This window comes from Megalobrama amblycephala, linkage group LG15 (genome assembly GCF_018812025.1).
Source record: "Megalobrama amblycephala isolate DHTTF-2021 linkage group LG15, ASM1881202v1, whole genome shotgun sequence".
Classification (NCBI taxonomy): domain Eukaryota; kingdom Metazoa; phylum Chordata; class Actinopteri; order Cypriniformes; family Xenocyprididae; genus Megalobrama; species Megalobrama amblycephala.
In genome coordinates, this window is record NC_063058.1 from 36,177,462 (window position 1) to 36,192,365 (window position 14,904).

Consider the following 14,904-nt stretch of genomic DNA (forward strand, 5'->3'; position numbering starts at 1 on the left):
GTACAGAAAGTACTTGATCGTGGACTAATTTCCCAGCAATATGTTCAGTTGGTTTAATATGGACTTCTGTGTGGGAGAAGTAACATCAGTAGGAACCAATGATAATGTATAAAAAGTTCAAGATCAAGTACTTTTGGGCCAGAAATATGTCCATTAGGTCAAATATGCAATATGCTATAGCTGACTTTTCATCAGATGGAGTCAATGACTCAGTATAGAAAGTTCTTGAACTTGGACTAATTTGGCAGAAATTTATTCAATAGGTCAAAATGGGTTCATATATGGCTGAAGTAAGATCAGAGTTAATAATGAGAATGTATTGAAAGTTCAAGTAGTTATGGCCTACAAATATGTACATTAGGTCAAATATGCAATATGCTATAGCTGACTTTTCATCAGAAAGAGTCAATGAGTCAGTCAGTATAGAAAGTTCTTGATCGTGGACTAATATGCAAGAAATATGTTCAGTTGGTCTAATATGGACTACAGAATGGCATATGTGACATCAGAATGTGTCAGTAAGTATATATAAAAAGTTGAAGATCGAGTACTCTTTGGCCAGAAATATGTCCATTAGGTCAAATATGTCATATGCTATAGCTGACTTTTCATCAGATGGAGTCAATGAGTCAGTATAGAAAGTTCTTGATCGTGGACTAATTTACCAGAAATATGTTCAGTTGGTCTAATATGGACTACAAAATGGCATATGTGACATCAGAATGTGTCAGTAAGTATATATAAAAAGTTGAAGATCGAGTACTCTTTGGCCAGAAATATGTCCATTAGGTCAAATATGCAATATGCTATAGCTGACTTTTCATCAGAAGAGACAGTATAGAAAGTTCTTGATTGTGGACTAATTTGGCCGAAATTTATTCAGTAGGTCAAAATGGGTTCATATATGGCTCAAGTAAGATCAGAGTGAATCAATGAGTATGTATTGAATGTTCAAGTAGTTTTGGGCCAGAAATATGTCCATTAGGTCAAATATGCAATATGCTATAGCTGACTTTTCATATTATCAAGTATTCTCAAGAGTCCATTAGTATGTATAGAAAGTTCATGATCAAGGACTAATTTGCCAGAAATATTTCCATTAGGTCAAATATGAAATATTCTATGGCTGAAGTAACATCAGAGTGAGTCATGTTTAATCGAGGATTCTTGGGATAGAAAAAAATTAATCAAGTGTAATATGGACTTCTGAATGGCTGAAAAATTAGGAGTCAATGAGCATATATAACAACTTCAATTTTAAATACTCTTTGGCCATAAATATGATCAGTAAGTCAAATATGGCCTTCTATATTGGTGAAGTAACATCAGAAGTTCAGAGTCAATAGTAATGTATAAAAAGTTCAAGATCGAGTATTTTTTGGCCAGGAATATGTCCTTTAGGTCAAATATGCAATACCGTGTAGATGAAGTATCTTCAGAAGGTCAATGAATATTTATAAAAACTTTATGAGCGAGGACTAATTTGCCGGAGATATGTTCTGTAGGCCAAACAAGGGCTTAATGTATGGCTGAAGTAACATCAGAGTCAGGAAAGAGTATGTATACAAAATCCATGATCAAGGACAAAAAAATGTTTAAGTAGGTCTAAAATGGACTTGTGTATGGCGAAAAATAAAATGAGTCAAAGAGAAAGAGAAAGTTCAAGATCAAGCGCTCTTTGGCCAGAAATATGTTCATTAGGTCAAATATGGACTACAGAATGGCATCTGTGACATCAGAATGTGTCAGTAAGTATATATAAGAAGTTGAAGATCGAGTACTCTTTGGCCAGAAATATGTTCCTAAGGTCAAATATGCAATGTGCTATAGCTGACTTTTCATCAGAAGGAGTCAAAGAGACAGTATAGAAAGTTCTCGATCGTGGACTAATTTGGCAGAAATTTATTCAGTAGGTCAAAATGGGTTCATATATGGCTGAAGTATGATCAGAGTTAATAATGAGAATGTATTGAAAGTTCAAGTAGTTTTGGCCTACAAATACGTACATTAGGTCAAATATGCAATATGCTATAGCTGACTTTTCATCAGAAGGAATCAATGAGTCAGTCAGTATAGAAAGTTCGTGATTGTGGACTAATTTGCCAGAAATATGTTCAGTTGGTCTAATATGGACTACAGAATGGCATATGTGACATCAGACTGTGTCAGTAAGTATATATAAAAAGTTGAAGATCGAGTACTCTTTGGCCAGAAATATGTCCATTAGGTCAAATATGCAATAATGCTATAGCAGACTTTTCATCAGAAGAGACAGTATAGAAAGTTCTTGATCGTGGACTAATTTGACAGAAATGTATTCAGTAGGTCAAAATGGGTTCATATATGGCTGAAGTAAGATCAGAGTGAATAATGAGAATGTATTGAAAGTTCAAGTAGTTTTGGCCTTCTTATTGCATATTTTATCTTATGTCCATTAGGTCAAAAATGCAATATGCTATAGCTGACTTTTCATCAGAAGGAGTCAATGAGTCAGTATAGAAAGTTCTTGATCGTGGTCTAATTTGCCAGAAATATGTTCATTTGGTCTAATATGGACTTCTGTATGGGAGAAGTAACATCAGAAGGAGCCAATGATAATGTATAAAAAATTCAAGATCGAGTACTTTTGGGCCAGAAATATGTTTATTAGGTTAAATATGGACTACAGAATGGCATATGTGACATCAGAATGTGTCAGTAAGTATATATAAAAAGTTGAAGATCGTGTACTCTTTGGCCAGAAATATGTCCATAAGGTCAAATATGCAATATGCTATAGCTAACTTTTCATCAGGGGGAGTCAATGAGTCAGTATAGAATGTTCTTGATCTTGGACTAATTTGCCAGAAATGTATTCAGTAGGTCAAAATGGGTTCATATATGGCTCAAGTAATATCAGAGTGAATCAATGAGTATATATTGAATGTTCAAGTAGTTTTGGGCCAGAAATATGTCCATTAGGTCAAATATGCAATATGCTATAGCTAACTTTTCATCAGGGGGAGTCAATGAGTCAGTATAGAATGTTCTTGATCGTGGACTAATTTGCCAGAAATATGTTCAGTTGCTCTAATATGGACTTTCTGTATGGGTGAAGTAACATCAGAAAGTGTCAATGATAATGTATAAATAGTTCAAGATCGAGTACTTTTGGGCCAGAAATATGTTTATTAGGTCAAGTATGGACTACAGTTAGGCTTATGTGCAAAACTCTTTAGCTGAAGTATTATCAAGAGTCCATTAGTATGTATAGAAAGTTCATGATCGAGGACTAATTTGCCAGAAATGTTTCCATTAGGTCAAATATGAAATATTCTATGGCTGAAGTAACATCAGAGTGAGTCATGTATAATAAAGGTCAGAATCGAGGATTCTTGGGACAGAAAAAAATTAATCAAGTCTAATATGGACTTCTGAATGGCTGAAAAAAAAAATTTAGGAGTCAATGAGCATATATATCAACTTCAATTTTAAATATTCTGGCCATAAATATGATCAGTAAGTCAAATATGGCCTTCTATATTGGTGAAGTAACATCAGAAGTTCAGAGTCAATAGTAATGTATAAAAAGCTCAAGATCGAGTATTTTTTGGCCAGAAATATGTCCTTTAGGTCAAATATGCAATACCGTGTAGATGAAGTATCATCAGAAGAAGTCAATGAATATTTATAAAAACTTTATGAGCGAGGACTAATTTGCCGGAGATATGTTCTGTAGGCCAAACAAGGGCTTAATGTATGGCTGAAGTAACAACAGAGTCAGGAAAAGAGTATGTATACAAAATCCATGATCAAGGACAAAAAACATGTTTAAGTAGGTCTAAAATGGACTTGTGTATGGCGAAAAATAAAATGAGTCAAAGAGTATCTATAGAAAGTTCAAGATCAAGCCCTCTTTGGCCAGAAATATGTTCATTAGGTCAAATATGGACTACAGAATGGCATCTGTGACATCAGAATGTGTCAGTAAGTATATATAAGAAGTTGAAGATCGAGTATTCTTTGGCCAGAAATATGTCCTTAAGGTCAAACATGCAATATGCTATAGCTGACTTTTCATCAAAAGGAGTCAATGAGACAGTATAGAAAGTTCTTGATCGTGGAATAATTTGGCAGAAATTTATTCAGTAGGTCAAAATGGGTTCCTATATGGCTGAAGTATGATCAGAGTTAATAATGAGAATGTATTGAATGTTCAAGTAGTTTTGGCCATAAATATGTCCATTAGGTCAAATATGCAATATGCTATAGCTGACTTTTCATCAGAAGGAGTCAATGAGTCAGTATAGAAAGTTCTTGATCGTGGACTAATTTGCCAGAAATATGTTCAGTTGGTCTAATATGGACTTCTGTATGGGAGAAGTAACATGAGAAGGAGCCAATGATAATGTATAAAAAGATCAAGATCGAGTACTTTTGGGGCAGAAATATGTTTATTAGGTCAAATATGGACTACAGAATGGCATATGTGACATCAGAATGTGTCAGTAAGTATATAATAAAAGTTGAAGATCGAGTACTCTTTGGCCATAAATATGTACATTAGGTCAAATATGCAATATGCTATAGCTGACTTTTCATCAGAAGGAGTCAAAGAGACAGTATAGAAAGTTCTTGATCGTGGACTAATTTGGCAGAAATTTGTTCAGTAGGTCAAAATTCGTTCATAAATGGCTGAAGTAAGATCAGAGTCAATAATGAGAATGTATTGAAAGTTCAAGTAGTTTTGGCCAGAAATATGTCCATTAGGTCAAATATGCAATATGTTATAGTTGACTTTTCATCAGAAGGAGTCAATGAGTCAGTATAGAAAGTTCTTGATCGTGGACTAATTTGCCAGAAATATGTTCAGTTGGTCTAATATGGACTACAGAATGGCATCTGTGACATCAGAATGTGTCAGTAAGTATATATAAGAAGCTGAAGATCGAGTACTCTTTGGCCATAAATATGTCCTTAGGGTCAAATGTGCAATACTGTGAGGCTGATGTATCATGAGAAGGAGTCAATCGATATCTATAAAATGTTCATGAGCGAGGACTAATTTGCCGGAGATATGTTCTGTAGGTCAAACAAGGACTGAAGTAACATCAGAGTCAGGCAAAGAATATGTATACAAAATCCATGATCAAGGACAAAAAACATGTTTAAGTAGGTCTAAAATGGACTTGTGTATGGCTAAAAATAAAATCAGGGGTCAATGAGTATCTATAGAAAGTTCAAGTTCAAGCGCTCTTTGGCCAGAAATATGTTCATTAGGTCAAATATGCAATATGCTATAACTGACTTTTCATCAGAAGGAGTCAGTGAGTCAGTATAGCATGTTCTTGATCTTGGACTAATTTGCCAGAAATATGTTCAGTTGCTCTAATATGGACTTCTGTATGGGAGAAGTAACATCAGAAGGAGCAAATGATAATGTATAAAAAGTTCAAGATCGAGTACTTTTGGGCCAGAAATATATTTCAGTAGGTCAAACATGGACAACAGAATGGCATATGTGATATCAGAAGTCGTCTGTAAGTATATATCAAAGGTTCAAGATCGAGTACTCCTTGGCCAAAAATATGTCCATGAGGTCAAATATGCAATATGCTATAGCTGACTTTTCATCAAAAGGACTCAATGAGTCAGTATAGAAAGTTCTTGATAGTGGACTAGTTTGCCAGAAATGTTTCCAGTAGGTCAAATATGCAATACTCTATGGCTGAAGTAACACCAGAGTGAGTCATGTATATAAAGTTCAGGATCAAGGATAATTGGGACAGAAAAAAATTATGAATCTGAATGGCTGAAAAAAAATCAGGAGTCAATGAGTGTATATAACAACTTCAATTTCGAATACTCTTTGGCCATATATATGATCAGTAGGTCAACTATGTACTACTCTCTTGCTTATCTAACATCAGATGTGGAGTCAATAATTATGTATATGAAGTTCATGATCAAGGACTACTTTGACAGAAACATTTTCAGTTGTTCTAATATGAACTTCTGTATGGGTGAAGGAACCTCAGGAGGAGTCAATGATAATGTATAAAAACTTCAAGATCAAGTACTTTTGGGCCAGAAATATGTCCTTTAGGTCAAATATGCAATATGCTATAGCTGACTTTTCATCAGATGGAGTCAATGAGTCAGTACAGAAAGTTCTTGATCATGGACTAATTTCCCAGAAATATGTTCAGTTGGTCTAATATGGACTTCTGTGTGGGAGAAGTAACATCAGTAGGAACCAATGATAATGTATAAAAAGTTCAAGATCAAGTACTTTTGGGCCAGAAATATGTCCATTAGGTCAAATATGCAATATGCTAAAGCTGGCTTTTCATCAGATGGAGTCAATGAGACAGTATAGAAAGTTCTTGATCGTGGACTAATTTGGCAGAAATTTATTCAATAGGTCAAAATGGGTTCATATATGGCTGAAGTAAGATCAGAGTTAATAATTAGAATGTATTGAAAGTTCAAGTAGTTTTGGCCTACAAATATGTCCATTAGGTCAAATATGCAATATGCTATAGCTGACTTTTCATCAGATGGAGTCAATGAGTCAGTACAGAAAGTTCTTGATCGTGGACTAATTTGCCAGAAATATGTTCAGTTGGTCTAATATGGACTACAAAATGGCATATGTGACATCAGAATATGTCAGTAAGTATATATAAAAAGTTGAAGATCGAGTACTCTTTGGCCAGAAATATGTCCATTAGGTCAAATATGCAATATGCTATAGCTGACTTCTCATCAGAAGAGACAGTATAGAAAGTTCTTGATCGTGGACTAATTTGGCAGAAATTTATTCAGTAGGTCAAAATTGGTTCATAAATGGCTGAAGTAAGATCAGAGTTAATACTGAGAATGTATTGAAAGTTCAAGTAATTTTGGCCTTCTTATTGCATATTTTATCTTATGTCCATTAGGTCAAAAATGCAATATGCTATAGCTGACTTTTCATAAGAAGGAGTCAATGAGTCAGTATAGAAAGTTCTTGATCGTGGACTAATTTGACAGAAATATGTTCAGTTGGTCTAATATGGACTACAGAATGGCATATGTGACATCAGAATGTGTCAGTAAGTATATATAAAAAGTTGAAGATCGAGTACTCTTTGGCCAGAAATATGTCCATAAGATCAAATATGGACTACAGAATGGCATATGTGATATCAGAATGTGTCATTAAGTATATATAAAAAGTTGAAGATCGAGTACTCTTTGGCCAGAAATATGTCCATAAGGTCAAATATTCAATATGCTATAGCTGACTTTTCATCAGAAGGAGTCAATGAGACAAGATAGAATGTTCTTGATCGTGGACTAATTCGGCCAAAATTTATTAAGTAGGTCAAAATGGGTTCATATATGGCTCAAGTAAGATCAGAGTGAATCAATGAGTATGTATTGAATGTTCAAGTAGTTTTGGGCCAGAAATATTTCCATTAGTTCAAATATGCAATATGCTATAGCTGACTTTTCATCAGATGGAGTAAATGAGTCAGTATAGAAAGTTCTTAATCGTAGACTAATTTGGCCGAAATTTATTCAGTAGGTCAAAATGGGTTCATATATGGCTGAAGTAAGATCAGAGTTAATAATGAGAATGTATTGAAAGTAGTTTTGGCCTACAAATACGTACATTAGGTCAAATATGCAATATGCTATAGCTGACTTTTCATCAGAAGGAATCAATGAGTCAGTCAGTATAGAAAGTTCGTGATCGTGGACTAATTTGCCAGAAATATGTTCGGTTGGTCTAATATGGACTACAGAATGGCATATGTGACACCAGACTGTGTCAGTAAGTATATATAAAAAGTTGAAGATCGAGTACGAGACTTTTCATCAGAAGAGACAGTATAGAAAGTTCTTGATCGTGGACTAATTTGACAGAAATTTATTCAGTAGGTCAAAATGGGTTCATATATGGCTGAAGTAAGATCAGAGTGAATAATGAGAATGTATTGAAAGTTCAAGTAGTTTTGGCCTTCTTATTGCATATTTTATCTTATGTCCATTAGGTCAAAAATGCAATATGCTATAGCTGACTTTTCATCAGAAGGAGTCAATGAGTCAGTATAGAAAGTTCTTGATCGTGGACTAATTTGCCAGAAATATGTTCAGTTGGTCTAATATGGACTTCTGTATGGGAGAAGTAACATCCGAAGGAGCCAATGATGATGTATAAATATTCAAGATCAAGTACTTTTGGGCCAGAAATATGTTTATTAGTCAAGTATGGACTACAGTTATGCTTATGTGCAAAACTCTTTAGCTGAAGTACTATCAAGAGTCCATTAGTGTGTATAGAAAGTTCATGATCGAGGACTAATTTGCCAGAAATATTTCCATTAGGTCAAATATGAAATATTCTATGGCTGAAGTTACATCAGAGTGAGTCATGTTTAATAAAGGTCAGAATCGAGGATGCTTGGGACAGAAAAAAATTATATTGGTGAAGTAACATCAGAGGTTCATAGTCAATAGTAATGTATAAAAAGTTCAAGATCGAGTATTTTTTGGCCAGAAATATGTCCTTTAGGTCAAATATGCAATACAGTGTAGATGAAGTATCATCAGAAGGAGTCAATGAGTATTTATAAAAACTTTATGAGCGAGGATTAATTTGCCGGAGATATGTTCTGTAGGCCAAACAAGGGCTTACAGTAACAAGCAGTCGTCATTACTATGAAATTCATTATTATGCACATATCCTAAACGGAATTCATGATATCTGTAATAAGAATTATTACTAGTGAAAATTAAATTTTAACATGTAGGAATTAAGTTACAGATAACAAAAAGTATGTTTTTTAATAGTTGTGATTTCATTTTTGATATCATAAATGTATTTCTGCGAGTGATGACGTCATTATTGATATCAAGAAATGTAATTCCTGATATCAACAATCAGCATTTCCACTAGTGAAAATTGCATTTCTGATATCAAGAATTGAATTGCTGATATCAACAATTCATGTTTTTAAATGTTAAAAGAGCGACAAAACCATTACAGATATCAAGAATTTATTTCTTACTAGTTGAAATTCCAATTTCACATATCAGAAATAAATTCTTACTAGTAAAAATGCATATTTTTGATATCATTACAGTTTTTCTTGATTGTTTACACACATTTTCTGAAAGCATGCCTCATACTCTCAGAACTCTACACACAAATCAAAAAACACACACACAATGGGCAAAACCCCTCAATTCTCCTGCAAAATGAAACTTTACATTCAAAACAATGTTCTTACTTCTCAAAATGGTATTTTGTTTTCAAATGACACACACAAACCTTCATATGAATAGACATTTATAAGAACCAGTTGAACACTGATGTGCTCTATGTAAAACACTATGATGAATGGAAAACACTTCTCCATTCATCATAATGACTTTGGTCTTTATTTGGTTCAGTGTTACACTTACTACAGACAGTACATACATAAGTGTGTTGTAAAATATTTGTAGTATATATATATATATATATATATACATATATACATATACATACATATATATATATATATATATATATATATATATATATATATATATATATATATATATATATATATATATGTATATGTATGTATATATATATGTATATGTATGTATATATAGTCAGATCACACAAATACACGGTAACAAATATATTTTATTTTTCCAACAAAAACAATGTACAGTGCACATCCCAACCAATGCAAAGTTGCACATACAGTACAAAACAACAGAAGAATTTACTGTATACAGTTACAGTAAAAAAAAAAAACTATGCTGCTCTGCCTCTGTTTCCATTGTTGGCATCCATTGCTCCAAAACAGAAGAGCTCACCTGTTGCCCTTTTATGCTAAAGCTCTGTTTGCTAATTGTAAAAATGTGTGACAGGTGTTTGCCCATGTGATGAGTCAGTGTGCATATTTGAATGGCAGTGTGTTCCTTGTGAAAACAAGAGATTTTTCTGCCCGAAAATTGTGCCAAATGCAGAGAATTGTGTGTAGTGTTTTGAAAAAAGTGTGTTTTAGAACTGCAATATGAGTGTAAAGCAGGAATTGTGCTTGTAGTTTAGCAGAATTGGTTCAGGGGGTTGGTGCATGAGTTACATGTTGTGGTCATTGTGTCTCAAGTACCAATATTTGTGTGTAAACAATTGAGAAAAACTGTAATTACTTTGTTACTAGTGCAAAATCTATTCTTGATATCAACAATTGAATTGCTACTAGTAACAATGTTAATTTTTGATATAATAATTTGATTGTCACTAGTGACAATGTTAGTTTCTGATATCATGAATGTGATTGTTACTAGTAAGAAAGCCATTTTACATATCTGAAATTATGTTGATATCAGAAATACATTTTCAGATATCAAAAATGAACATTTTTACTAGTAGCAATTCAATTGTTGATATCAAGAACTGACATTTCAACTAGTGACAATTGAATTCTTGATATCAAAAATTCGCATTTTACTAGTAGCAATGTAATTATTGATATCAAAAATTACTATTTTTACTAGTAAGAACTGCATTTCTGATATGTGAAATTGGAATTTCAACTAGTAAGAACTCAATTCTTGATATCAACAATTGAATTTGAATGGCAGCCTATGGTGACATTTCACTAGTGAAAATACAATTACAGATATCAAAAAATCAAGTTTTTACTAGTGGAAATTCAAATGTTGATATCAAGAATGAACATTGTTACTAGTGGAAATGTAATTCCTGATATCAAAAACTGAATTGTTGATATCAAGAATTAAATTGTTGATATCAAGAAGTAACATTGTTACTAGTGGAAATATAATTCCTGATATCAAGAACTGAATTGTTGATATCAAGAATTTATATCCTGAGATGTGAATAAAAGTCAAAACGGCTTGCCATAGTCAAGGCTGGATCCGGCACAGGTTTTTCCCTTTGCCTGGCAAGAGACGACATTGCCTGTGATGTGGAAAATGTCCTCAACAATATTCAATAATATTCAACAATATTATTGATCTGACAGTACTGACATTATAGGATGAGAACTGAACTAAGCTAGCCTAGATGATGACATCACTGTTTTCTGCAGAACTGCTTTATAGAGGAAAATAATTACAGTCATTTACATAATAATTGATGGTCTTTACAATGTAAGTGAATCAACACTGAACTGACTTCAGCTGAACAATGACACTATTTTCTTTTAGAGCTGTACAGCCAAAATGAACCCTCTTTGCATTACTGATCATCATGTACCTGTTATCACTGTAAAGCTGCTTTGACTATACTATACTATACTAGACTAGACTAGACTAGACTAGACTAGTATCTGTGTAGTATAAATTGCAATTGAAATAAAGGTGACTTGACTTGATTTAGGCCGGACCCAACATGAAGACGTGATGCTGAAGCAGAATGAATCTCTCACTGACTCTGAACTTTTTTTTTTTTGTGTGTGTGTGTGTGCGTGTGTGTGTACTGTATCATGCTTTTCATTTAGGGTTTTCTTTGACCTTTTAGTCATTTGCATTTAGACTGCTGTATGTTTGCAGTATGTAAGTACTGTATATACAGACATTCAATACTATATAATATTGAATATAATACTGTACTTGCAGTACATACAGTATACTTTAAATTCATATTACTTGTGATTTCTATACATTTTATGTAATGGCAAAATGTGTTTACTGTGTTACAATATACTTTTTTTCTGTAACCTCATGTTCTGGATGTTGTGTTTTCCATTTTTTAATGTAGTGTCTAATGAATGATCTGTAGTGTTTATATATTGTTTAATGTGTGTATGATCTGAAAGCTTTGTTTGATTTTGCCATAAGAGTCAGAGGTTTTGTGAAATTAGTTTGAAGATTGGATTTGTGTTTAATGTTTTGAGAAAATGAGTGATGGTTTCAAGAAATGTGTTTTAGCAATTGTGAAATACTGTAATACAATAACATGAAAACTTAATGCATTCCGTTGTACATTGAAGAAATAGCACATAACATAGTGCTATTGCATTGTGTATAAGATCTAACATATTCCGTCATGCAATAAAGAGGTAATATATATGTGCAGTTGCATTGCAATGTATAAAAATGTACACTGAAGAGATGACACATAACATATCCTGTGACATGGCATTCAAAATATGAATTATTCCGTTGTGCAGTGAAAAATACAGTTTTTCTCAATTGCTAAAACACAATTTCTTAGGGAGAATTTTTAATCTCATAACAAATGTAATACTTCTCCGTCATTGTCTTTTGATGAACAAAAACGTTCATAGTAGCTCAAAATTGATCAGAAATTACTTATCTGCTTTGCTCTTTGCAATTTCCCTCCTCTTCCTCTTTCTTGCTCTCCTCCTCCTTTTTTCTTTCCCTCCTCCTCTTCTTCTTTCTTACCCTCATCCTCTTCCTCCTCCTCTTTATTTCCCTCCTCCTCCTCCTCCTCCTCTTTCTTTCCCTCCTCCTCTTCTTCCTCTTTCTTGCCCTCCTCCTCTTCCTCCTCGTCGCCCACCACACATACACACTTTTCCTCATCCTCTCACATTGTTTCCTTCAACAACCTATATTGGTTCTGTCACATCATTTGAAAAAGGTTGCATCAGTTTTGAGTGGTTGTGTTTACCATGGATGATGTGCATTAGAGTGCAGAATGTGTTTTGAGAATGAGAATGTGTTTAGAGTTTTGCTGAAAAGTCTAAGTGAGATCTGCAAATTGTGCTCTACCATGTGAAATGGTTTAAGGTATTGACAACAGACTGCACAATTAGCTAAATGAGGTCAGGCAACTGAGAACTTTGTTCAGCCAATGGATTTTAGTATTTTAGCAATTGAGAAAAACTGTAACATACAAGGCATGCGCTGTTTAATGGCAATGTACCAACAACTTATCCCGTGGGGTAATGAAGCACAGTAATCCATTTATAAACTGAACAAATTTCTGGCCAAAAGGTTCTTGAACTTTCTATATAGAGTCCTATTGATGTTACATCAGCCAGACAGTTCTCCACATTTGACTTACTGAACATATTTCTGGCCAAAGAGTATTCGATATTGAACTTTTTAAATATACTCATTGAAGCCTTCCTATGTTACATCAGCCCATCATTTTTGGTTGTGTTGAATGTGTTCATTCCTGGTATCTCTGAGAAAGATCCATGATTTTGGTACGGGGTAAGCTTATATGAAAAGAAAATGTAAGCATTTTAGAAACATGTTAATTGACTGCATTTTGTGTGAAAACGACATTGTGTTAATGGTATGGCCACAACAGACGGATATTCTGCTAAATGTGTTTAGAGTTTTGAAAATGTGACTACAGATTGGACAAAAGTATGTTAGCAATTGAAAAAAACTGTAATACAGAGGAAGAGTTTTATAAGTGTCTTACTAGGCTGATTAACCAAGCTCTCCATAACACAAGCCTTACAATTTAATAAAGCAAAGAATATTATACAGACACTCCATATGTAATAGATGATTTGTTAATTGCATTTGATAGATTACACTTTCAATAATATATTTTCAATTGATTTGTTTTGGCTGTATGTTTTGACTAAATTTGGCTGAATTTTCGTTGCATTTACACTGTTTTGACCAGCAGATGTCACCAGCATGTGGCGTTTCCTCTTTTACTGTCTATGGGCGTTTCGAGAGCTTCGAACCAGTGAATCAATTGATTCAAAGTTTCGAAAAGCTTCCTTTCTCCCATCGATTCGTTTTTGAGCTTTGGTGACACTGAGGATGCGCGGAGGATCTGGCTTTCTATTCGACAATGCCGCTGACCGTCTCTGCGTAACCATGGTCCGATCCCAATCATTGGTTCACTTTATATGGGGTTGTACGGTGATCTCTCTAATTGGTCAAATACGGACCCTCGTGTTTAGCGTAAACCAATCCAAATTCACAGTTGTGTTTCATTTGCTTTCAGCTTTTTTTAGACTGTCGAGCAGTAGCTGGTATCCAGTGCATGTTGTATGTGTAAATAATTCACATTTGTTAAATCATCTGTTTGTTAATTTTTATAATCTTAGGAATATGCCGGAAAACGGTCACCAAAATCTTGCTATGGTCACCTGCACTGCACCAGTGAACATTGCGGTCATTAAATACTGTAAGTGTGCATGTCTTTCAAACGTAATTGTAAATATTCACTTGTGATTATTATAAGATGTTCTAAAGTTTTTTAATCTTTACAGTGTTCATTTTATTTTCAAGACAACTAGGAATGAATATAGTGGTGTGTCTAAGATAAACGATAATTTGCAAGAAGAGCAGATTTCGCTTCTGAGTTTGTCAGTGAGTCCTAGTACTTTGTATTAGGATGTCTGTCAAAGTCACATGTACAGAGACCAACAATTTAAACATTGCTGAGAGGGCTGCTTGATTATGACAAAAATCATAATCAAGATTATTTTTGGTCAATATTGAAATCACGATTTTTTTAACACTATTATTGGTGGGCAATATGACCAAGTCTTATTTCACGATATGAGTAATTTTTCATATTTTCATATTTGTGAACGGGTATATACACAGTGGCAGCAAAGAGCTCACGATAATAAACAGGAAAATAACAGAATTAATTATGCAAACATCAAAATATAAGACAAGTTCCAGTTTTTGCTGTAAAGCAGCTGTAGCAAGATCATAGTGTCCTTATTTAGCTCAATTCAGTTCAGTGATTGTTCAGTGGTAATTCAGTTCAGTTCAATAACTGTGTGAAGTTCATTTATTATGAACCAAGTCCAATTTAACTATAAGCAGCTCAACTGAAAACAATAGTGTCTTATTCAGCTCAATAGTGTCAGTGCAGTTTATTAAGTAACATTGCTGGATATTAAGTATCCTGAACTAAGCAGACCAAAGGGGACAGTGGTGAGGAACCCAAAAATCTTCAAAGCT

At 33.8% G+C, this 14,904-nt stretch overlaps 1 protein-coding gene across 1 annotated transcript in view; it reads left to right on the forward strand.

Moving 5' to 3' along the window:
- Window positions 1-13,911: 13,911 nt before the first annotated feature.
- The window catches only part of mvda (mevalonate (diphospho) decarboxylase a), a 66,960-nt gene continuing 65,967 nt past the window's right edge, over window positions 13,912-14,904 (forward strand). Inside the window, exon 1 of the mRNA XM_048157722.1 lies at window positions 13,912-14,113. Coding sequence (XP_048013679.1) covers window positions 14,038-14,113 — 76 coding nt within the window. The 5' untranslated portion in view covers window positions 13,912-14,037. The remainder of the gene's footprint in view (window positions 14,114-14,904) is intronic.